The following is a 26,375-nucleotide window of genomic DNA, read 5'->3' on the forward strand; positions in this document are numbered from 1 at the left end:
TAACCATTTCAGTTGTTCTCTTCATCCATCCATCCATCCATTTTCCAACCCGCTGAATCCGAACACAGGGTCACGGGGGTCTGCTGGAGCCAATCCCAGCCAACACAGGGCACAAGGCAGGAAACAATCCTGGGCAGGGTGCCAACCCACCGCATGACACACACAAACACACCCACACACCAAGCACACACTAGGGCCAATTTAGAATCGCCAATCCACCTAACCTGCATGTCTTTGGAATGTGGGAGGAAACCGGAGCGCCCGGAGGAAACCCACGCAGACACGGGGAGAACATGCAAACTCCACGCAGGGAGGACCCGGGAATTGAACCCAGGTCCCCCAGATCTCCCAACTGCGAGGCAGCAGCGCTACCCACTGCGCCACCGTGCCGCCCTGTTCTCTTCATGACATTTCTAAAACAAAAATGCTTACCGTATACACTCACGAAAAAGTTGCGTCTTGAAACCCGAAAAATTCATCATAAAATCAGACCTTGACTTATATGCCTGGTCAAAAATGCGACACTTAAATTTTGAATTTTTTTTTTTACATCTTCTTGCCTCCTCCAATCTCGCATCAGTTTCTCAGATGCATCGAATTTTGTCGCAGCTACTTCAATGATGTTTAATTTAAAACCAGCTCCATATTTACTTCTGATTGAATGCTGCATCGTAGATAAGGGATGCTCTTATGATAAATGTGAGATACAAAAAACACAAAACAGTGCTAACGTTGCTTCAGAATAGTTTGGGTATTACTGTGTAGTCACGTAGGTACAATACATAGAAATAAAAGGCCGTGTGCTCTGTGGTTACTCTCTCATGTGGGTGTTAGCATATCATAATCTCTTGGAACAATAGTGTGAGTTTTCCGCATTCGACTTATATGACCGACATTATAAAATAGCAGAAATTATACGGTATAATGAAGTCCCGACTTATCCGCAAGTATTTATTTCAATTTGCACTGCAAATCAAAATACTTAACTACTGTTATATCTAAATTACTCTCTCACACAATGCATCAAGCGTGTCCCAATTTTGTATAGTTTTTCATGTTGTGCTTTCTTTAATTTTATTTTTATGCAGTGTTTATATTATTCCATCCATCCATCCATCCATTTTCCAACCCGCTGAATCCGAACACAGGGTCACGGGGGTCTGCTGGAGCCAATCCCAGCCAACACAGGACACAAGGCAGGAACCAATCCCGGGCAGGGTGCCAACCCACCGTAGGACACACACCCACACACCAAGCGCACACTAGAGACAATTTATAATCGCCAATGCATCTAACCTGCATGTCTTTGGACTGTGGGAGGAAACCCATGCAGACACAGGGAGAACATGCAAACTCCACGCAGGGAGGGACCCGGGAAGCAAACCCAGGTCTCCTAACTGCGAGGCAGCAGCGCTATTCACTGTGCCACCATGCTGCCCGTTTATATTATTGTTTTGTTGATTTGTTATAACATCATTCTGATGATGAGGGGTTGCAGATGCCCCTTCCCTGAACTTCCAAATAAAAGAGAGACAAAGAAGTAAAGTTTAAAGTTAATGTTTAGCAGTATAAAGTTTTTTGATACAAGTCATTCTTGGTTGTCATTCTTACTTCAAGTTCTGTGCCATTTAGAAAATAAACCAAACTGTACTCTCCTGTGGAACTTTTTTGGTAGTTTATAGTGTCAGAGAAATATTGAATCATTATAATCTGCAGATACTGAATCATTAAGGTTGCCTTAAGTGTAATCTAAATACTGAATACGTGTTACTTCACTGTACATGTAACGGCTTATGGAGTCACACTTATGTTACTCCCTTCCTCATTCATTAATTTCTGCATAAGTTAAGTGATTTTTTGTTTTCCTTGCTTGCATTTTTAATTTTTGCAGTTACAAATAACATTCAGCTTACTTAATATTTTTCCCAGCAGCGGGATAAGTTAGTGTTGCAGAGATTTGTGCTAGCTGCTAATATAATTGTACTCTGCATTTAAATAATTTGTACTGCAGAATTGTTTTACCGGCCGGAGTGGCTATTAGACATTTCAAAGATGAAAATATACAAAATATAAAAGTTTAAATGACTTCTCTTAAGGTAAATTTTAAATAATAAATTAAAATGTAATTTAAGTTGCACAGATTGTTTCTCTGTTTTAAGATAGACGATTTTGAAAATTCACCAATGATGTTTAAATGGGAGTGTTTCAGATTTGAAAAATGTGTACAGCATGCTGTATTCTAGATATCACAATTGAAAAATGACGTTTACCAACAAATTAACTAAAGAGTAAAAAAAAATCAGCCCATCAGGAGCCGAGTTGTGTGATGTGGACAGACAGAAAGACATGACGATGACAGTAGATGCTCTTCTCATTTTATGCAAATTCTCCTAAAATGGACTGAAATTTTAACACAAGGAATATTTTCTTTAGTATGTGACTTATTTTTTGAGTTGTGTCAAAGCACCTGTACCCGGAGTAAACATTCATTTTTTGGGGTTCAAGAAAGCCCTATTTATATCTTAATATATTTTCCAGATTATTTCTCATCCGAATAATTTGTTTGAGATCATGTCTAAAGAACCTGTCAAAAGAGAGAGGAACCTTCATAATAGAGTGCAGAGTAAGTAGTTTGTACTTATCTGTCAGTTGTCTACTTGAACAAATTTATAAAACATTGTTATACAAATTAAGTGTCATAAGATGGTGCTCACTGTGGGAAAAATACTATGCAAAAGTAACGTTTTTTTATTATTATATTACACATTTATTTTTTAATAACCTTTTTGGCCTGATGAAGTATACAATTGTGACAATATTATTTTGGATAATTCTGGAGTGTGTGAATTTCCCCTTAATAAATAAAGTCTATCTATCTATCTATCTATCTATCTATCTATCTATCTATCTATCTATCTATCTATCTATCTATCTATCTATCTATCTATCTATCTATCTATCTATCTATCTAATACTGAAATCAAACATGTATATTATTTGCTGTCTATCTCATTGTCTTCTACTTTACAGTATATACAGCTGGAATCCTGTTGTAAAAAAATTCATGGGACCATAAAAATATTTTGTTATATGGAAATTTTGTTGTTTATATGGGGAAAATATGTATATAATAGATCCTGGCGATTCGCCATCTCTAATGACAGCAGCACAAGACACCTCCATAGCTGCTCTGCTGCATCTGGTAAGCAGTAAACCAAGGGCAAATTAAATTCTGTAGGATCAGGCTTACCACATAATGTGCTTGTCACACAATGTTTAGAACATTTAACACCAGGCTTTCACCCACTGTTCCTCGCACACACCTGGGGCCTCATGTATAACGGCGTGCGTAGAACTCACACTATAACCAGATGCAGGAATCTGTGCGTACGCAAACTTCCACGTTTTTCCGCTACATAAATCCCGATCAGCATGAAAAGTAACGCATGTGCACGTGCCTTCTGTCCCGCCCCAACTCCTTCCAGAATTACGCCTCTTTGAATATGCAAATCAATATAAATAGCCTTCTGTGAAAAGACAATGGGAAAAGCACGGGGGAAAATATAAGAATTTCAGCGAATACCAAGTGGAGGCAAAGGAAAAACGTACTGTTTGTTGGTTTAAACAGTGGTATAATCAACAAAAGAAAGTTGATCGAGTGACATGGTGTCAGAGAAACTCGAAAGCTCAAGTTCACAAAGTTGCACAGTGCCCGAAATAAAAAAAAGACGTTGTCACATATCAAAGTCACCGTGAAAAGGCAAGTCGTAGCGGACTGTCTGAGTGTCATATGAAAGCTTATTAGGGTACAGAGAAAAAAAATAGGCACACAGTGGGAAAAGCACGAAATGTTAACTTTAATCTCGAAATTTCCACTTTAATCACATAGTTTATTTTGTCATTAAAGTAGAACATCATAAACTTCATCTTAAAATCATTTATTTTACTAGTTCCTCAAATCCCATCGTAACTAAAGTAGCACGTTAAATGCTTTGTTCTGTGTTTGATCTTCTATGTGCTCTATGTGTGTGAATCACTACGTGCTTCCGTTCTTTCTCTTTCTCCGACAGGACACAGAATCCATTACATTTGTGATATTACAGCTCTCTGAATAATTAAAATACTGAGATGTATATATGATATCTTTTTCATGATGATAGGAATGAAAGCATGTTTTTAAACATGGGAACACGGTGGCAGAGTGATAGTTCATATCTCACGTGTGAAAGGGTGCGTTCCAGACACAGACAGGCAGACACATTCCAGTCAATCACCACACGTTTATTTACACAAGTCACACTATATACAAAGTCACTAGTGCACCTCACCAAACCCCCACAGTCTCTCACAAGCCCGGCTTCTTCCTTAAGCCTCCTTTTCTACTTCACACAACACTCAGGGCCTCTCCTTGCCGCCTCCTCTGCACCGGCCTCGTCAACCTCCTACCCGACTCCAGCCTTGATTGCCGGGCAGCGGCTCCTTAAATAGGCGGCTGATTGCGGGCCGCATCCAGCCACCTGTGACACACGCAAGAGGCTTGCTGCGTCATGCGCGACCTTCGATGAAATAATTTATTACAGAAGTACTGTCTCTTTCAAACGTACTAACCTCCAATTCCTGTCCTAACTTTTCTTTCTCCAAATACCCAATCGCCACACAATCAGCTCTGTAATAGACATGAAGCCATCTGTAAGCTTAGAACACCGATTCTTCAAAACTTTTAAGGAAACATTGAAATATCTTCGTAGTACATGTTTAATTACTCTATCCGTCTATCCTTCCAGTGTCGCATCAGCACCAGCAAGAATACAACGCAATGCAGGAGCAGTCCGTGAACTAGCTAGCGCTGTGGCACCGTGTCCTCACATGTTTAATTATTAACAATACAGATTATTTAAAGGGCGGCACGGTGGCGCAGTGGGTAGCGCTGCTGCCTCGCAGTTGGGAGATTTGGGGACCTGGGTTCGATTCCCAGGTCCTCCCTGCGTGGAGTTTGCATGTTCTCCCCCGTGTCTGCGTGGGTTTCCTCCGGGCGCTCCGGTTTCCTCCCACAGTCCAATGACATGCAGGTTAGGTGGATTGGCAATTCTAAATTGGCCCCTAGTGTGTGCTTGGTGTGTGGGTGTGTTTGTGTGTGTCCTGCGGTGGGTTGGCACCCTGCCCGGGGATTGGTTCCTGCCTTGTGCCCTGTGTTGGCTGGGTTTGGCTCCAGCTGACCCCTGTGTTCGGATTCAGCCGGTTGGAAAATGGATGGATGGATGGATTATTTAAATGAAGTTAAAGTTTTATCTGTATACTATAAGCAATATATTTTGCTGCATTTCACCTTAAAAATGATATTGTCATCATACGTGCTTTATAAAGTGGCGCAGGTTGTGCAATATTATAACTGTAGTGCAAGTTTACAGTGGGGTAATTGTACTTATAAGTAAACAGTTCTACAAGGAGCACTTGATTGAGTGCGTTTATAGTTCTTGGGATGAAAGTGTGAACCGCGATGTCCATACGGGAAAGGCTTTGACGCGTTTTGCCGTGGCTCAGGCAGCGTCTGCTTCATGCTGTATACCGATAATTCTCTTTCCGATCAGCTGCTGCTGTGATTCCCAGTCAGATACAGTGATATAAATACTCCGAGTGGTGCAGTGAGAGTAATATGGAAAAAGATGATCCGCTGTGGCACCCTTAACGGGAGCAGCTGAAAGAAGAAGAAGATGCAGTGAGATTAACAACGCTAAAGCAGTTATGGTATTTGGAATACTATGGCTATTCCCTGGACCATTATATTGCTACAGGTTAATTACAATCAGATGCATTACACTAATAAACAATATACAGTTAATTTCAGTGTATTTATAAAGCCGCATCAGGAATGTGGGTCTAAAAAAGAAAGGGTGACCACACAGGAACAGTAGCACTGCTTTGACGCTGGGTGCCGCCAGTCTGCAAAACCGAGCGGAGAAATTGTGTACGCCAGGGTATGAGGTACCATGGAAATGTGCGTGGCTTTATGCCAAGTTTAGGTTTTATACATCGCAATTTTAGCGTGGAAACGTTCGTACGCAACATTTCTGTGCGTACACACCGTTTATACATGAGGCCCCTGGTCTGCCACAGCAGTGATTCTGAGCCACTGGTGTTCTTCTAATCTAAAGATGTGAGCTAAAGCAGGACAATTTTGCAGCTCCTATCTCATGTGCTTGAGTACTGAAGTAACAGCTCCTATTTTGAATGAAGTCTTGAGACTGTACTTGCCTTCTCTATACAGTGATAAAGTACATGTATTTTCTTTGGAAACCTGGACTCTCCTTCCTGTCTGTCGTGAAACTAACTCTGTGACACAAGCTTGACAATATCTGTATAAAAAAACACTTTGTAAACTACAAAAAATATTTTCTTTGAAAATGCAATGTTAAATGTAACTTTTTTTTTTTATTAGGAATACAAGTATGAATACAGAATGAAAATGAGATGCTATATCTTTTTTTTTTCTAGCCTAAACTTATACTGTTTCTCCCTTTTTTTGTTTACCACAAAGAAAACTTTGAAAAGCGCTATGAAATACAAACAGTACAGTATCTGCACACTACACTGCTACCAACTTGGACTCTCAGTAGAGCACTGATTCAGAATTTGGCTATACCTGTATGATGTTGCACCTACACTCTCTCTCAGAGCCTCACCAAGACTGGTAATTTCACAACAGACTGTCACTTTTTTTGGTCTAACTTGAAAGAGACGGTCTGTTGCAGGGTTTCCGAGACTCAGCGAAAGTATAAGCGTGACATTAAATATTTTTTGTATCGCATTATTATCCTCTGTGGACATTTAAGGTCGAAAACTCGGCTAATATACTGAAATTTACATTTGATTAAAACTAAATCCGTTAAACATTATGTTGTATGAACATTTTTCTGGGATAACAAAACATTCGTTATTCTGAAAATTTTGTTACTTTGGTATTCACTATAACAGGATTTGACCTGCATAAAGTGTAATCAAAATACAGGTGTGGACAAAAGTGGGTTTACAATTGTGAGTATGTGAAACACAGAGTTTATTCTTGTATTATTATCTATTTATTTGTATTTTTTTGTCTTCTTATTTGTCTTCTTCTATCTCTTCTTTTTATTATTATTGTTATTTCATATCCTTACTTAGCAAGTACACTACAAGAAATTGTAAATAATGAAGGCCGGTAATTTGAGCACTTACGAGACTGTATCATTTCAGAGTAGTTTGTACTTATATTTTGTGTGTTGTGGTTGAAAGCAGATTAGTCTTAGCAAAAATAAATTGCACTAAAGTTTGGTACGTCTTTCTTTGTTTGATGTGCAAGGAGACCAAACATGCAATTTTTATGTACCAAAATATTTTGAACCCACCAAATGGACCTGTGAAAGAGAATAATGTCAGAGCCATGTTGCATAAATAAAGAAATTTGTGGATAGTAGTTAATCTTCCTAGGAGTGACCACAGATCCATGTCTCTATCCAGCAGGGGGCGCTAGCTCCCTTGTTGGAATAAGTTATCTTGTAATCGCGGCATGTTGCATAACCCGAAACTATATAGATATGATATTAAAAGGCGATACCCCTCCCTTAGTGATGTGGTGGTAAGAAATCACATAGGAGAAATAACTTAGCTTTCTTTAATGACGATTTATGCGGCATAACAGACGAGGAAGCCAATGACAAGACTTTTCACCGAAGTGGGAGCTCGACGTATACAATCTGCCATTTTCGTCGCTGCGCTGGAAGGATTTTCAGGATCAGATGACGTTATCTCTCATCCGTTCGTCGGCTTAAAAGGTGTGCCGAGCAATGTTCCAAAGTTTTATACCCTTTCTTCATGTGCAGGCCCCCACTTAGGTAAATCATGCCATTCCAAACAAGGAAAAGAAGATCCAATGTCATGCTGACTCTAACACACAGAAATAGTGCACGTTGCCCATTTGCTGTTGTTCTTAACTTGTCTTGTCTTAAGATGCTTACCTAACAGTTCTAAATGATGAGCCCATGTGTGCTCAATCTGGCTTTGTGTTAGCTGTACATGTGAGAAGAAAAGAAAAGCAGATTTAAAATATGTGAACAGAGCACAGTGACATATTAAACTTATATTCTGATTACAATGCCTAATATCAGATGTCACATTACACAACTTGTAGTCATGGGGAACATCAGATTTGCTGATTACAGTTGCTGATCGCATCGCTGGACCATGTCAGTTTACATGACTGTGTACCAATCCTTTACATAACAGAAATGCTTGCCCCTTTTTGTGACAGCCAATTACATGCTGCATAACGGAGCCAGTGCTGTTTGAAGGGTTAACAGGTACAGCGAGTTCAGCCACTGTGTTTATCCTTTTTCTTTTTTTCCATTCTGTCATGGCACCTAAAACATTACACCTCAGAAAGGCGAGCTTCTCTTCTGTTTATGTGGTCTAAGCCCCTGTGTTTCTTATTCCTCGTCTCTGCATTATATACATTGTACTTCTTGATGAGCATTCATTGGTTGTCAGCTCTAACGCTCACAAAGCCCACTCACTTGACTAAAGACAAAATGAAACTAATTTGATTTCATCTGAGTGAGGCATGTACTAACTGGAATGAGTTGCTGAGCATGTCACATTACGTGACTGTCTTTACAGTGGCCTGACGACTGCCTTCAAGTCACTAAAATGATGTAATTGAAGGCTATGACTGGAAATTGCTGGAAAAGCAATTGATCTACTCTACCTTCTTAGCATGGTTCTTGCTTGGGGAGCAGCTTTGTTGTTACTAAGAGCTTCCATAATGAAGATAGATAGTGTGGAGCATGGCCCGGACACAGACAGGCGGACACCGCTAGTTTACCCAACAGACGTTTATTATACATTCTTATTTACAACTAGTGCACACACTACCCCAGTACTTCCCCAAAGTCCAGGCCTTCCTACATACTGCCTTCCTCAGGTCTGCCTCCACTCCTCTCCTCCAAGACTCCATCTTTCTCCACTCCCGACTCCAGCCATCGAATGGAGGGAGGCAGCCCCTTTTATATCCACCCGGATGTGCTCCGGGTGCCTCCCAATTAGTGACTGCCGGCACTCCCCGGTGTGGCGGAAGTGCCGGCTGTGTACCCAGAAGCACGGGTGTCCCTGGTCTTCTTCCCCCCCAGCAATTCTGGGTGTGGCGGAAGTGCTGAGGGCCAGGGCTCCCTAAGCATCTGGGTGACCCCTGGCGGTGACCACGGGCCCCTACAGGGTTGAGCTTCCAAGCTCTGTTCCCGTGGTCCCCATACCATCCAGGGCGGCTGCCCTCTCGTGGTAACCTCTTCCGGTCCTTCTGGGTGTCCCGGCTGGGGACCACTCCCAGCCTCTTGCCACAATAGATAGATTTCTTATGGAAAAGCACTCTGAAACTGCTCTTCTGTAACTCATTTGTGTTAGCTTACTGAACGCCCTGGACTGTAATTTTTTATGATTTTTATGACCCATTTTTGTTTGTACTCTGAACTCTCTTAGTTTCTAAGTAGAGCTCTCTGTTGCCATATCAGTTTTGTTCAGATTCCCGCTCTGGACATCCTAGCCTTTAATTTGTCTTCACTGAGTTTCTTTCTACCCTTCTACCTCCACCCTCTCTCTTCCCTTTCAATTTTTCTTACTCTATCCATGGAGGGCTTAATAGGTGGGTTGTTTCTATTTGACTTTTTGTTTCTCAGCGTGGAATTCATTGTTAACTTTTTTTCTCTATTCCAGCATTAGTGATATTTGAATGTAAAGTAAATTACTATTTAACTGTTAAATTAACTATTATGAATATTTTCATTTGTTCTGCATAATATGTGAGATGAAGGGACAGTGATGGAATGGTTAGCAGTGTTTCACAGCTCTGGAGCCCTGCCTTAATATCCTGCCCTAGGCACTCCTCTTGTGCAGTTCTTCCTTGGTTTGTGGGGAGTTTCTCTGGGTGTTCCTGTGTCCCCCCATATACCAAGGAGATGCTTGATGGTATCAGCGAGTGTGCAAGAATGCTGCTCTGTGATGGACTTGCACTTAAGATGTTCAGTGCTGCCAGAATGTACATTGGTCTCCTACAAACCTGCATTTGAATAGTTGGATTTATAAAATTAATAAATGAATACAATTTCTTGCATGTAATATAAGGTTTATTTTGGTATATACAGTGCATCTGGAAAGTATTCACAGCGCATCACTTTTTCCACATTTTGTTATGTTACAGCCTTAATCCAAAATGGATTAAATTCATTTTTTTCCTCAGAATTCTGCACACAACACCCCATAATGACAACGTGAAAAAACTTTACTTGAGATTTTTGCAAATTTATTAAAAATAAAAAAACTGAGAAATCACATGTACATAAGTATTCACAGCCTTTGCTCAATACTTTGTCGATGCACCTTTGGCAGCAATTACAGCCTCAAGTCTTTTTGAATATGATGCCACAAGCTTGGCACACGTATCCTTGGCCAGTTTCGCCCATTCCTCTTTGCAGCACCTCTCAAGCTCCATCAGGTTGGATGGGACGCGTCGGTGCACAGCCATTTTAAGATCTCTCCAGAGATGTTCAATCGGATTCAAGTCTGGGCTCTGGCTGGGCCACTCAAGGACATTCACAGAGTTGTCCTGAAGCCACTCCTTTGATATCTTGGCTGTGTGCTTAGGGTCGTTGTCCTGCTGAAAGATGAACCGTCGCCCCAGTCTGAGGTCAAGAGCGCTCTGGAGCAGGTTTTCATCCAGGATGTCTCTGTACATTGCTGCAGTCATCTTTCCCTTTATCCTGACTAGTCTCCCAGTTCCTGTCGCTGTAAAACATCCCCACAGCATGATGCTGCCACCACCATGCTTCACTGTAGGGATGGTGCCAGGTTTCCTTCAAACGTGACGCCTGGCATTCACACCAAAGAGTTCAATCTTTGTCTCATCAGACCAGAGACTTTTCTTTCTCATGGTCTGAGAGTCCTTCAGGTGCCTTTTGGCAAACTCCAGGCGGGCTGCCATGTGCCTTTTACTAAGGAGTGGCTTCCGTCTGGCCACTCTACCATACAGGCCTGATTGGTGGATTGCTGCAGAGATGGTTGTCCTTCTGGAAGGTTCTCCTCTCTCCACAGAGGACCTCTGGAGCTCTGACAGAGTGATCATCAGGTTCTTGGTCACCTCCCTGTCTAAGGCCCTTCTCCCCCATCACTCAGTTTAGATGGCCGGCCAGCTCTAGGAAGAGTCCTGGTGGTTTCGAACTTCTTCCACTTACGGATGATAGAGGCCACTGTGCTCATTGGGTCCTTCAAAGCAGAAGAAATTTTTCTGTAACCTTCCCCAGATTTGTGCCTCAAGACAATCCTGTCTCGGAGGTCTACAGACAATTCCTTTGACTTCATGCTTGGTTTGTGCTCTGACATGAACTGTCAACTGTGGGACCTTATATAGACAGGTGTGTGCCTTTCCAAATCATGTCCAGTCAACTGAATTTACCACAGGTGGACTCCAATGAAGCTGCAGAAACATCTCAAGGATGATCAGGGGAAACAGGATGCACCTGAGCTCAATTTCGAGCTTCACGGCAAAGGCTGTGAATACTTATGTACATGTGCTTTCTCAGTTTTTTTATTTTTAATAAATTTGCAAAAATCTCAAACTTTTTTTCACATTGTCATTATGGGGTGTTGTGTGTAGAATTCTGAGGAAAAAAATTAATTTAATCCATTTTGGAATAAGGCTGTAACATAACAAAATGTGGAAAAAGTGATGCACTGTGAATACTTTCCGGATGCACTATAAGCATAAAACGTCCAATTTTGGCATTCACAAACTTTTTGTGGTTTTTAATTTTCTATGTATGATTTATACAGATTCTGACTATGAGAATGCAACTAGATCTGCTGACGTGGATGTAGAACTCATGGCATTTCAATCAATTATTGGCGATGATTATAAAGGTATTTCTGTAGAAGTATTTTTATCTTACAATTATTTATTTTCTTATATCTGAATTATCTTGTGGTATTGTGGAGCTTTAGACTGCTCCCTAGAATGCTTTCAGTGTGGAGACTGCATGTTCCCTTGGTCTTCCATCTACAATTCAGTGACACGCTATTAGTTTCAATGATAGTGCAAACTTTTATGTTCATGCCAGAAAATGTTATGGTGTGGTCCTATCTATAATAATAAAAGGCAAAGTCCTCACTGACTGACTGACTCACTCACTCACTCACTGACTGACTCATCACTAATTCTCCAACTTCCCATGTAGGTGGAAGGCTGAAATTTGGCAGGCTCATTCCTTACAGCTTACTTACAAAAGTTAGGCAGGTTTCATTTCGAAATTCAAAGCGTAATGGTCATAACTGGAACATATTTTTTGTCCATACACTGTAATGGAGGAGGCGGAGTCACGTATCGCGTCATCACGCCTCCTACGTAATCACGTGAACTAAAAACAAGGAAGAGATTTACAGCACGAGTCACACGCGTGAACGAAGGTAAATGACGTTAATTTTTGACTGTCTTTTAATACTGTGTAAGCATACATATTAACACATGTGCAATTAAACGTGTGCATTTACGGGGTGATTTCTCAGGCTTAAAAGCTCACCTTTTATCAAACGCGGGAACAAAGGTAACTGACGTTGTTCACTGTCTTTTAATACTGTGTAACCATACATATTAACACATGTCCAATTAAACGTGTGCATTTACGCGGTGATTTCTCAGGCTTAAAAGCTCGCCTTTTACTAAAAAGGTAAATGCAAAACTATTTTCAATCAGTTTATTGAAACGCTCCCGTTAAGGATTGCAATAACATATTCGCGAGATAAAAGAACGAAGTAGGGGGAAATGGAGGAACAGCCGCAAACAGCGAAGAGCAAAAAATTTATTAAACAATTGAGAACGGAGCGAGTTAAGCATACAAGCATGTTCATAAGGGAAACAAAGCACGGTGTAAAACGTAAGTTTAAATTAAGTTTATAGAAACGCTCCCGCTGCGGATTGCAATAACATATTCGCGAGATAAAAGTTTAATGAGAAGACACGAGGTATAAACGAACCACACGCCGTGGCGCAACGTTAGGGGCAACAGTTTCAACCATTCTATGATCTGCTTCTCGCAACTGAAAGACGGCACATGGCGGATGTTAGCCGACTTGCTGACCGCAACGTTAGGGGCTTCAACTCTGGCGCTGACGCCACATCTCAGTGCCAACACTTTGCAGACTGTACTTAAAAGACACGCCCTCCTCACTGGACAGTTAAAAACACCAATCAAACTAACGATGACATCAAGTATTACCCAATCAAAACTAGGAAAGGAGGCATCTTCATAAAATGCGTGTGGGATGATTTGCATGAGACGCTGCTTTTAAAAAAAAATGATAAAAAAATACGGGATAAATCCCGTCCAGTATTGATTCAAAACGGGACGCGCAATTTCATTCTCAAACGCGGCACGATTCCGTATTTTAAAGGACGGGTGGCAACCCTACAGTGCCAGGTAACCACCCATACAATCAGATTGTGATTCAGACTAGGAATGCAATGAATGTAATTACCCTGATCTGCATACAAGGCGAAAGTCTTGCAACATTCAAAGATGATGGTTTTGGATAATTAGTACTTATTAAGTACACCATGGCACATAAAAGAGCTTATGAAGCCTTGAACCGAAAAAAGCAAGATCTCAGAGATCGTAAAAAAAAAAAAGGAGGTAATGTCGTTTTACTCGCTGTACATTTTAGTCAAACATTACCAGTTATTCCACGAGGGAGACCAGCAGATGAACTCAACGCGTGTTTAAAATCCATGCTTCTCCACGGTCGGTTATATGTCGCGTGTTCTCGGGTAGGTACACCAAAAAATGTATACATTTAAGCATGTAATGGGCAAACAAAAAATGAGGTATACCCGAAGGCACTGCAGTAGTACTCAATGTAACTTTACTTCTTAAATGTTAATGTTTTACTGTTTAATAATTTATACGCTTCTTATATATTGTTCAAATTCTTTTATCAAAATACCAGTGACAGCGCAATGCACGATAACATGGAGTGAATACACCATACGCATCTGCCCACGGCCGCCCTGGTGTGCGCAGATAGGAGTTGATTCTAAAATAAAATAAACATAAAAAGAGTAATACAATCATCACCCATAAAGCGGATAGCAGACGTGACGTATTATATGTGTACCAGATTTCAAGTCAATAGGTGAAACGGTTTGCAAGCTACAGGTGATTTAAAATCCTGGACAGACCAACGAAAAGCCACGGTAGCAAATTATAGAAGAAGATTTTACTGTTTAATAATTTATATTTATATGAAATGTGCTTCTTATATATTACTTCATATTCTCATATGATAATGATGTTAATGTTGTTTATATTGATTTCTATGTTATTGTAAGTGCATCTATGTGTGTATATGTATGTATGTATGTATGTATGTGTATATATATATATATATATATATATATATATATATATATAAAAAATATATATATAAAAAATATATGTGTATATGTATATATAATATATCTGTATATGTGTGTATATGTGTGTGTATATGTGTATATGTATATATGACAGCAACACTCATAACAATGACAACACAATTACATTGACAATCATGTTACGTTATTTTTAAAATGTTTCCTTTACTTTTTCATAACCTCTTTAACACACTACTTCTCCTCTGCGAAGCGCGGGTATTTTGCTAGTTTCCAATAAAATGAACACTGAGAAAAATAAATTAATTGATTAATGAGTGTGGCGGCACGGTGACGCAGTGGGTGGCACTGATGCCTCGCAGTTAGGAGACCCGGGTTCACTTCCCAGGTCCTCCCTGTGTGGAGTTTGCATGTTCTCCCCATGTCTGCGTGGGTTTCCTCCCACAGTCCAACGACATGCAGGTTAGGTGCATTGGCGATTCTAAATTGTCCCTAGTGTGTGTGTGTGTGTGTGTGTGTGTGTGTGCCCTGCGGTGGGCTGGCGCCCTGCCCGGGGTGTTTGTCTCCTGCCTTGCGCCCTGTGTTAGCTGGGATTGGCTCCAGCAGACCCCCGTGACCCTATGGTTAGGATATAGTGGGTTGGATAATGGATGGATGGATTAATGAGTGGAACTAATATGGAATATTTTATATTATGGAGGATTGGAGTACTTAATGCTGTCTAGCAATAAGGAAACCAGGGTTCAAATCCCAAGTGCTCTCTGTATGTGGTTTGCATGTTCCTCCTGTGGCGGCACTGGTTTCTTTCAGGTACTCTGGTTTCCTTGGTCAGTCCAAAAACATGCAGGTTGGGTGGATTGATGACGCTAAATTGACCCATGGTTTGTGTGTGTGTGTGTGTGCGTGTTCACCCAGTGCTGGGCTGGTGGCCTGGCCTAGGATTGTCCTGCCTTGTGCCCAGTGCTTTTTGGGATAGAGTCCAACTTCTATGTGACCCTAATCTGAATAAGCAGGTTTAGGAAATGGATGAACTAACATAACTAATACAGAGCAACATGGTTTAGAGGAGAAGAATCTTGTTTAATTTCTCTTACTGTAATTTAAAGTAAAAAGGAACACATTCTTGTTGTGACAAAGGTGCCAAGTTTTTTAGGCTCCACAACAAGCTGACAAAAGTCAAAATAAAACCTTAAAGTTCAACTTTACCTTCTGCCTGTCAATTTAAAACTCATTTCTTGTTTGGCGTCACAGATGGAAACAGTTCAAACACAATGGAGAACTGGGGAGACGGGAGCCGCTGCCTGAAGCTGAAAGGACAGATGAGATACATGCCTGAATGGGAATCCATTATTTTCTTAGGGACCCCTGTGTAAGAATTACAAATGGAAGAACTTTTCTTCTGCTTCTTTATGCACTTAATATTTCACTTATCTTTTTTTTCTTGTTCTGAATTGATGTGCTAAAGATTCCATGGAAGGGAGTATTTATTAGAAAGTAGTTTTATCTTTAGATGCATTCCAATAAAGTAAAAGAGGTGGTAAGAAAAGTAACAGTAATTAAGAACAGAATAGTAAAAACAGTTTAAACACAAAATACCAGTTTTCAATTACATATACAGTTATTCATTATTTAATATACAGTTTGGTTTCTTTCCCAGTGTACTTAGTCAGAAAATGCAGCCATCAGTACTTCTTTGTTTTGTGGCTTAGACATCTAATTTGTTCCATAATGCTTTTAATTTTGGAACCCCAGCATTAAGTGTGTAAAATCATATTATTTTTAATGTCGTGCGTGTGTTTTCTTTTTTTTTTAACTTTCCACCCCAGTAATTTGTATGTTAACTCTGTCATTATGTGTTAAGGCTTTCCCTCATATTCAGTAATTTAAAATAATTGCTAGGCTATTAAAATAAATTTGTGTTAAATGTGAATTTCTTATACATCAAACATTTCTTGTTAATTCTCTTCCACTGAACATGTATATTCCACTGCCAAACACTTCAAGAGTGCCTCAAAATATGGTGCCCTGCTAATCCATTTTTGGATTTTTTGCTTTTTTAATCTATGGATAAACTGCAACTCATACGTTACAGTAGAAGAGGTGATTCCATCCATCCATTATCCAACCCACTATATCCTAACTACTGGGTCACAGGGATCTGCTGGAGCCAATCCCAACATGCAAGGAAGGAAACAAACCCCGGGCAGGGTGCCAGCCCACCACAGGGCACACACACACACACACACACAATTTAGGATCACCAATGCCCCTAACCTGCATGTCTTTGGACTGTGGGAGGAAACCCACACAGACACAAGGAGAACATGCAAACTCCACGCACCTGGGAAGCGAACCCGGGTCTCCCAACTGCGAGGCAACAGCGCTACCCACTGTGCCACTGTGCCACCCAGAGGTGATGCCACCAGATTTTAATTCATGTATAATTGTGAATTCAGGGGTTTTCCTTCCTTGCTCCCAGTGCAGCCAGAATAGGATCAGACACCATGTGATCTTGAAATGGACCAATCAGGTCTGAGAATGTATGTCAGTAACTGTGAATAACAATCATACCATTATACTGGGTATGTCAGTATTTGTAACATTTTCTGCACATATAATTAGTGAAGTGAAAGCATGAAACTTATTCAAATATATTCAGGTCTATTTTGAGGAAAAAGGTCATAGTTTTAAATGCATACAGACTGAGTTCTTTCTTCATGCCAGAGCAAACTGCCATCCTTTATTTGATGCTGCATCTTTCCTGTATCAAACACCTTTAAGGATTTGCGACCCGAGTTTTCATAACAGTTTTAATCGCGCCCCCCCTAATGTTCTTTTGAAAGAAGCCCACTAATACCAATTTGTTCTTTTTTAATTAATGATATATCATAGATGCATATTTTATTATACCTACTTAACTTTTATCGACATTTATCTAACTCTATATTTATTTTTCTAGTATCAGTGTGTAGTTTAAGTTAATTTGTTTTGGTTTCAATACATGTATTTTTCATATTTTCGATTCTTGTTTTCTTTTTTTCACATCTTTGCACCCCCTTTTTTGTTACTTCGCGCCCCCCCTAGGGGGGTCCGCCTCACAGTTTGAGAACCACTGCCATAGAGATACAGTATGCAACTGATAGATAGATAGATAGATAGATAGATAGATACTTTATTAATCCCAAGGGGAAATTCACAACAGTTCACATGTATTTTCTTTATGACTGAAGCCCAGCAGGTTAAGTGACCAGTAAATAAAATGTGTGGTTTAAACCTTTACTTCCTTATCCTACCTGCCTAAGCTGTTGCTTTTAGATGTTCTTTTTATCATTTAAAAGGGTCTGAATGACAATGTTAATACTTACTAAAGAACACCTGCTATAATCTGACACATAAAGTCGTTCCTGAAGGTCCGCAGTGGCTGCAGGTTTTTGTTCCAACCCGGTTGCTTAATAAGAAGTGATTGCTGCTCAAGTAACACTTCTGCTTCACTTTAGTCGTCTCGCTCATTAAGATTTTCAACCCTTATTGCATATTTTAGTCTTAAACAGCTGTATTCTCAGATTTTAATTACCCCTTATTAGCAGTCAGATGCAAATGACAAAAGAAACCAGCAGTTCTCCATTTAGCTGGGTTCCATTTACACCTGTGTGTGTTTATCGTGCACCGTTTGGTTTAATTAAATACTTCGAAGGAATATCAAGAGAAAAAAGTGAACGACTGAGAATTACTCCTCTGTTTTAGACTTTAAATCATTTGGATGATATCCTTAGAAAGGAAAAAAAATCTAGGATATGAGAATGACCTGACATGGCAGAGTTAAAGCAGTTACAAGCCATGAAATTAAATAATTGACAAGAATTTTCTTTAAATTAAGCAACTGGGTTGGAGCAAAAACCTGCAGCCACTGCGGCCCTCCAGGACTGACTTTGCCCACCCCGATCTAACACAATGGGCTTCAGTGTGATTGATTCCTGTCAGTGAATTTAGTTTTTTAATTTATTGTTTTTTTGTGATTCAATCAATTAGTTTATGTTATGATTTAAAGTTTAAGTGCTTATAGAACTGTATGTATTAACTTTACACTGAACTGCTGAGGGTAAATGTAGGGCATGAGATATCAAATATTTTCAGATTTATTCTGTTACCTGTCTTTGTCTTTGCTACTATAATATAATTTGCTATCTGTGTAGAGTTTGCATGTTCTTATTTCTTCTTGTGGGCGGCATGGTGGTGCGAGTGGGAGCGCTGCTGCCTCGCAGTTGGGAGACCCGGGTTCGCTTCCCTGCATGGAGTTTGCATGTTCTCCCCATGTCTGCGTGGGTTTCCTCCCAAAGACATGCAGGTTAAGTGCGTTGGCAATTCTAAATTGTCCCTAGTGTGTGTGTGTGTGTGTTTGTTTCCTGCCTTGTGCCCTGGGATTGGCTCCAGCAGACCCCTGTGACCCTGTAGTTAGGATATAGCAGGTTAGATAATGGATGGATGGATTTCTTCTTGAGTTCTCCGGATTTTTTTTTTATGTCCCTAAAGATTTAAGTATTAAGTTGATTGTCAAACTAACTGAACTCTTTAGGTGTGTGTGTGTGTGTGTGTGTGTGAGAGAGTGGGCCCTTTAATGGACTAGAATCTTACATAGAGGTTTTTCATGCCTTTTGACTAATATTGCAGTGATAGGCACCAACCTCCGTGACTCTGAATTGGATGAATTTCAGAATGGTATATTATATTTTGTGTTTCAGAATGGTATATTATATTTTGTGTTTCAGAATGGTATATTATATTTTTGTAAGTGTGTGTTAAAATGAGACTCACTGATATGCTGTGAGGGTAAGTGATGCTCAAAATAACAAACTGATAGATTTATTTTATGTGAAATGTCTAAAATGATGTTATTAGAAGTATATATAAAGTCTATTATCTGTTTTCACTGGACAGGATGGAAAGCCTCAGTGCCATGTTTAAAACTGGCCTGTACATTAATGACCTTAGTATGCACGACTCGAGCCGGGATTTAGTGCTGGCTGGGACTCAACAGTCTGAAGAGCTGAAGCGAGCTTTGATTCAGGTACAGACAAAGACATTTTTTCTAAATGTTTAATATGCTGCTAAGTAAAGTCTATTTAAAGAGAAGATATGAACTTCTACACAAACAGGAGTTCAGCAGTTTAACAAGAACCAAGAGGAGACTATTCACTCTGTCATATTTTTTTGTTTTTCTCATCATCTAGTAGAAATTAGATATTTCTCTTGAAAATTCGACTTCTATGTACATAAAGGAATATATGTATCTGTAAGTGTACCTTTCATTTCTCTCAAAATGTATATTCCACATGGAATAACACATTTTGCAGTATGTCCTATGGTCAAATCTTATTTATACCTGCTGATGCCCTTTTGACTTTAAAAACACATGGGTTTCTTCTTCTTCCTACATGCTTTCATTATAACATACTGACAATAATTGCATACAATACCCCAAATGTCTAATACATTTTTTTCAAAATTTGAGAAAAAAGCTCATGTGCTTTATTGGTAATAAATAATGTTCACATCAACTGGTGTTCAAAATCTTGTCTGTGATATATTAATAATTCTTTGCATTTATATAGCGCTTTTTTTCACTACTCAAAGCGCTCAGCAATTGCAGGTTAAGGGCCTTGCTCAAGGGCCCAACAGAGCAGAGTTCCTTTTGGCATTTTACGGGATTCGAACTGGTGACCTTCTGATTGCCAGTGCAGATCTCTAGCCTCAGAGCCACCACTCCGTATCACTTATATGGCACATAAAACACATGCTCTATGCCTACGCATCCTTGCTGGTAACTGGCCACCCAGCTGTGATGCATTTAGCAGCTTGTCGCAATGCTGCTTATGTATTCTTTGACTGTTACTTGTGTTCTGTATTTATCTTCTTCTATATTATTATTTATATTCTTATTAGATGTGTCGATATAACAAATTTACTAGATGTTAGTGGTGTTCTTTAGCTGAGGCTAATGGATTGTCAAAGATAAAATCACAGAGCTGTTCTCAGAATGGTAGGAAGGAGTCTTTAATTCACATGTAAAGAGCAATGTAGCACAGAGAAGGCAATGATGGAGTTACAGCTGTTGATGACACTGCTTAAATACATAGTGTAACCACAAGGAGGTGCCACTGAGACGCAAACCACCGACACAGTAATGCCCAACAGCATTCTGGATTTAAGTAAAAGATATTTATTTATCCAAAGCACCCTTCCATTAATCTACATTCTCCGGTCCTGTTCAGCCTATATACATCGGACTTTCAATACAACTTGGAGTCCTGCCACATGCAAAAGTTCGCTGACGACACTGCAATTGTGGGCTGCATCAGGAGTGGGCAGAAGGAGGAGTATAGGAACCTAATCAAGGACTTTGTTAAATGGTGCGACCCAAACCACCTACACCTGAACACCAGCAAAACCAAGGAGCTGGTGGTGGATTTTAGGAGGCCCAGACCCCTCATGGACCTCGTGATCATCAGAGGTGACTGTGTGCAGAGGGTACAGACCTATAAATACCTGGGAGTAAATTGGACTGGACTGCCAATACTGATTCTCTGTGCAAGAAGAGGACAGAGCCGACTATACTACCTTAGAAGACTGACGTCCTTCAACATCTGCAATAAGATGCTGCAGATGTTCTATCAGACGGTTGTGGCGAGCGCCCTCTTCTACGTGGTGGTGTGCTGGGGAGGCAGCATAAAGAAGAGGGACGCCTCACGCCTGGACAAACTGGTGAGTAAGGCAGGCTCTATTGTACATACGGAGCTGGACAGTTTGACATCAGTGGCAGAGCGACGGGCGCTGAGCAGACTCCTCTCAATTATGGAGAATCCACTGCATCCACTAAACAGGATCATCTCCAGACAGAGGAGCAGCTTCAGTGACAGACTGCTGTCACCGTCCTGTTCCACTGACAGACTGAGAAGATCATTCCTCCATCACACTATCTGACTCTTCAATTCCAACTGGGGGGGGTAAACGTTAACATTATACAAAGTTATTGTCTGTTGTACCTGCATTTTTATCATTCTTTAATTTAATATTGTTTATTTATCAGTATGCTGCTGCTGGATTATGTGAATTTCCCCTTGGGATTAATAAAGTATCTATCTATCTATCTATCTATCTATCTATCTATCTATCTATCTATCTATCTATCTATCTATCTATCTATCTATCTATCTATCTATCTATCTATCTATCTATCTATCTATCTATCTATCTATCTATCTATCTATCTATCTATCTATCTATCTATCTATCTATCTATCTATCTATCTATCTATCTATCTATCTATCTATCTATCAAATCAATAAGCAAGTTCACTCAAGGTCTTCCTCCTTCCTTTCTCCAAGAGCGTCACCCACTGCCTTCTGACTCTGGCCCCCCCAATGTGAGGCGGCAGGCATCTTTTTCAAGCAAAACCTGGGGACTTCATCCAGTTTCGCTGTATTGCCTGTTGGGTGCACTTCCAGGTCACATGGAAACCAGTATTGTCCTCCTTCAACAGTGCCCTTTGCTTCTACCTAGGCACCGCGACAGTGCTGTACTTTTGCACTCCAACTCCCATGCAACCCTGCAGGTGTCCTTATTAAGATCAGCCTCGAGGAACACTGTCACCTGCCATTTGGGGGTATGAACTGTTCCTTGAATCCACATTCTGCCAGTCCGTTCATTATAGACCAATCCCAGACGGGACGAGTGTTAGAGTGTGTTCTGGCAGGGATGTGTCTCCACTCCTGCCATCCTTCCTTTATGGTGTCCAGTCTGGGTAACGACTCTGTCCACATGCCCATCTGTCCTCTGTGATATTTACAGCAGTTAACTGCAGAAGTACATGATTAACTTCCACCGCCTTTGTAAAGTTACTGATAAACGGACCCTGATGCTGTAACATCCTTTCCAGCTAGTGCCAGAATTTTTCAGCTTTAACCGTGTTATGTCCAGTGCTGAGCTGAGAGCTGGACAAGACTAGTGCACATAGCAAAGGTTGAAAAGCAGGCTTGCTCATAGCAAAATTTCAGTTTCGCCCCTTTTTGTTCCAAAGAGCAGCAACAATAATTACCCCCGCAACAGATTCAGGTTAGTCTGTATTAGCATAAGGAAGTTCTAGTGATAAAGCAAGATAGATAGATAGATAGATAGATAGATAGATACTTTATTAATCCCAAGGGGAAATTCACATACTCCAGCAGCACCTTACTGATACAAAAAACAATATTAAATTAAAGATTGATAATAATGCAGGTAAAAACAGACAATAACTTTATATAATGTTAACATTTACCAAAGGGTGGAATTGAAGAGTCGCATAGTTTGGGGGAGGAACAATCTCCTCAGTCTGTCAGTGGACAGGATGGTGACAGCAGTCTGTCGCTGAAGCTGCTCTTCTGTCTAGACATGACACCATCACCAAAATCAGAAGGAGAAGAGAAGGAATTCACCATTACATTAGTAACAGAGGGCAAGAAAGCTTGTGTAAAACATTTAAAAATACAGTAGCATGACAATAATGAGAATTATTAACAATAGCTATTAAAACAACAATCAAGCCTTTAGCAAGACTCTTGGGTAAAAACAAAGGAGATCAGTAAACCAGTCAGTATTTAGTCCTTATCTCCAATAAAGGGTTAAAAGTGGATCAGCTGCATTAAACATTTTATAGGCTAGGTCAGAGATGTTATGAGATGGATCTGGAATGTAGGGGCAACACTTTTGTCCTACCACATTACAAATTCTGCCCCACCCAAATCACAACCCGGACTTCCTAGAGCATATCCCCAGGGTCACATCATCCACAAGCATGGAGTTTCATTCCACCGCTATGCCGATGATACGCAGCTCTATGTGAGACTGGATTCGACTTCTCTTACACCTCCATCAACTCTTTCCTCTTGCTTGGATGAGATTGAGGACTGGATGTCCAAGAACTTCCTCAAGCTGAACAGCACCAAAACTGAAGCTCTTTAAATTGGCACAACCCCATCAACTACGTTCCTCTGTAAATTGTATTTCCTTTTCTGACCGTACCATTACAATCTCCCCTTCTGTTACAAATCTGGGTGTCAAGTTAGACTCCCATCTGTCATTTGATACACATGTCCATCACCTTTGTAAAACTGCATTCCTTCATCTCCGAAACATAGCCAAACTCCGTCCCTACCTCTCCCTCTGTGATGCTGAAAAGCTGGTTCATGCCTTTGTCTCATCCAGACTGGACTATTGTAATTCCTCTCCTCATCGGGATACCCAACAAGAGCCTTCAAAAGCTTCAACAAATTCAAAATAGTGCTGCAAGAATCCTGATGAGGGTGCGGAAATATGAACATATCTCACCAATCCTTCGGTCACTTCATTGGCTCCCTATCCATCTCCGTATCGAATACAAACACTGTTTGTTTACTCATTGGTGCATCCATGGAAATGCTCCACAATATCTCAAGGAACTCCTTATACTACAATCCACTGCAAGAAACCTCCTTTTTACAAATACCTACCACCTTCGCCCCCCTATGACCAAACTTCATACAATAGGTGACCGAGCCTTTGCAGTTGCTGCTCCACGGTTCTGGAATGCCCTACCAGAGATCCTGAGAACACAGCAGATTGTGGGCTGTTTTAAAAAAACAGCTAAATACTTTTCTATTTAGGAAATCTTATTAACAAGAATGCTATAATTATTGTTGTTTATTCTGTTTTTATCTTGCTTTGCCTTTGTTAAACTTTTAAGGTTGCACTTTGAGATTTACTGCTAATGTAAAGTGCCCTATAAATAAAATGCATTATTATTATTATTATTATTATTATTATTATTATCCAGAGCCATGTGATTTTGAAAAATTACAGCTCTGGAGGCAACTTCTTGGTGGGCCTCAGAGTTAAGATTAGCTACAAGTGGCATTGCTTCGGCCAGTTCTTGTTTCCTTGCTCCTTCTATGGACCACACTGTGTTTGAGTATGCCACTTGTTGGAATGGCACACTGTCCAGGGTTCATATGGACAGGATTTATTCCTGTGTCTCGAAGTGTTTTAAATGGCTTCAAGAAAAGAATGAACGGATTGATAGATTCTATAGATTTTACCTAGTAGTTGTGAGCAGGATGTCTGCAAACGAGAGAGAAACTGTGCTACTGCTTTATTTGATAATTGAAGATTTATCTTAGATTCTGTGGTTGGCTTGTGCTTCTCATGGATTATGTTGCACCTTCCTGTGACTCTGTGTGTCATTTACTGTGAAGGAGATCAGTATTTTTATTAATTTTATTTCTCTTTTTTTTCATTATTTAATTGATCAATCTACCATTGCTGAATTTTTTTTAATCCAGTTTATGATCAGCCAGAGCCCATTCTGATGGAGTCAAAATAAGACTAACAAGGAATTCTGGAAGAGAGAGAGAGTTGGTTTAACAGGCGCATTTGTACACACATACTCTCTTTTTTGGAAAATTTAGAGTCACCAGTTAACTTCTTATGCGCAACTTTGGAGAAAAATGTGTGCAAAAATAGATTTTGATACAAAACCCATCGCTGTGAATCTGTGAGGCAGCTACTGCCACCTTTTACTGTAGATAATTGAATTAGGGTGCACCAAACTTCAGTCCCAGTGTTTGTCAGGTAATGTTTTCTCATACACATTTTAGAACAGCGTTTCTCAACCTTTAAGTATTTGCGACCCAAGTTTTCATAACAGTTTTAATCACCCCCCCCCCACAAAGTTTTTTTGAAACCCTAATAAAATTTATTCCTATATTTTTTGCTGCCGATACACCGCCACAAGTTTAAAATTTTCCTACGAATAGCGAAATTACGCCACATGTGGCAACATTCGTGCCCCCTTTTTTGTTACTTCGCACCCCACAGTTTGAGAACCGCTGCTTTAGAACAACTAGGGAGTTTAAAAGGTGGTGCCTTGAGGTCCTGTTTGACTTACTATTTCATTCCTATAAGGAGTTGCGGATTCTGATAACTGCTTCTTAAATAGTTCTTGTGTTAACAGTACATGGAAATGCAGAATGGAATTCTTTCACAGTCTAATAAATTCTATTCTTATGCTTTTCCAATTTAGGAGCAAAAAAAGTCAAGCAAACTGGAGGAGAGCATGAAGATGTTAGACTATGAGATGAAAAAGACAGATGACCTGCTGTACCGAATGATCCCCAAACCAGTGGCAAAAAGACTGAGGAAGGGGGAGCCAGCAGTGAACACGTGTGAGGTGGGGAGAATGTGCAGTGTGGGGGTTAAAAAGGTGAAACCACAATGCGTCTTTACTTTATATGGTGCTTATCACAAGCAAAAAAAACATACATGGTTAAATCAAGAAGTAAAGGCAATTTAAAAATTAAAGCTTTAAACTGCAATGGATAGACGCTTACACAATACATACTTGCAGTGTCTTTTAGGTTGTTCAGACATGCAGAGTGCAGCGCTCTGCTGTTAGTCTAGTAGAAGCCAAGGTCAAATGAACATGGACGCTGTGCTGCAGGATGGCACCAATGCGCTATAGTGAGATTTCTTTGGGTCGAGGGTGTAAAATCTGTTGAAATTCACCAGGGTGTATAAAATATTCTTCATTTTGGAACAGAACTTACTGTAACAAATGAATATATAATGTGATTGTGCAAAAGTAATTTTGGCCAAAAAAAATGTCAAGGTCTTTTTTTATTGTCACATGTACAATGTACTGCAAAATTCTTCCGTTCCTTATGGACACAATAATCAACATAAAACATCAGGAAGAGAAAAAGCTCAAACTTAAATCCCTCAATTATAATAAAATAATCCTGTGACGAGACGAGAGAAGACTTTTTGGAAGATTTTTTCAAGTCCTGCGAGTTGAGACCTTGGTCATGAGATTTTTTTCAAGTCCCACCCTCCTCTCAATCATTTTCAACCCCGCCCACGATCCTC

The 26,375-nt window shown here is 40.1% G+C and overlaps 1 protein-coding gene across 1 annotated transcript in view; it reads left to right on the forward strand.

Moving 5' to 3' along the window:
* Window positions 1-26,375, forward strand: part of LOC114661299 (soluble guanylate cyclase 88E-like) — a 79,960-nt gene that overhangs the window by 30,775 nt on the left and 22,810 nt on the right. Inside the window, exons 9-13 of the mRNA XM_051934294.1 lie at window positions 2,539-2,623; window positions 11,851-11,937; window positions 15,692-15,809; window positions 19,376-19,505; window positions 25,534-25,680. Coding sequence (XP_051790254.1) covers window positions 2,539-2,623; window positions 11,851-11,937; window positions 15,692-15,809; window positions 19,376-19,505; window positions 25,534-25,680 — 567 coding nt within the window. The remainder of the gene's footprint in view (window positions 1-2,538; window positions 2,624-11,850; window positions 11,938-15,691; window positions 15,810-19,375; window positions 19,506-25,533; window positions 25,681-26,375) is intronic.

Source organism: Erpetoichthys calabaricus, chromosome 11 (genome assembly GCF_900747795.2).
Source record: "Erpetoichthys calabaricus chromosome 11, fErpCal1.3, whole genome shotgun sequence".
NCBI lineage: Eukaryota > Metazoa > Chordata > Cladistia > Polypteriformes > Polypteridae > Erpetoichthys > Erpetoichthys calabaricus.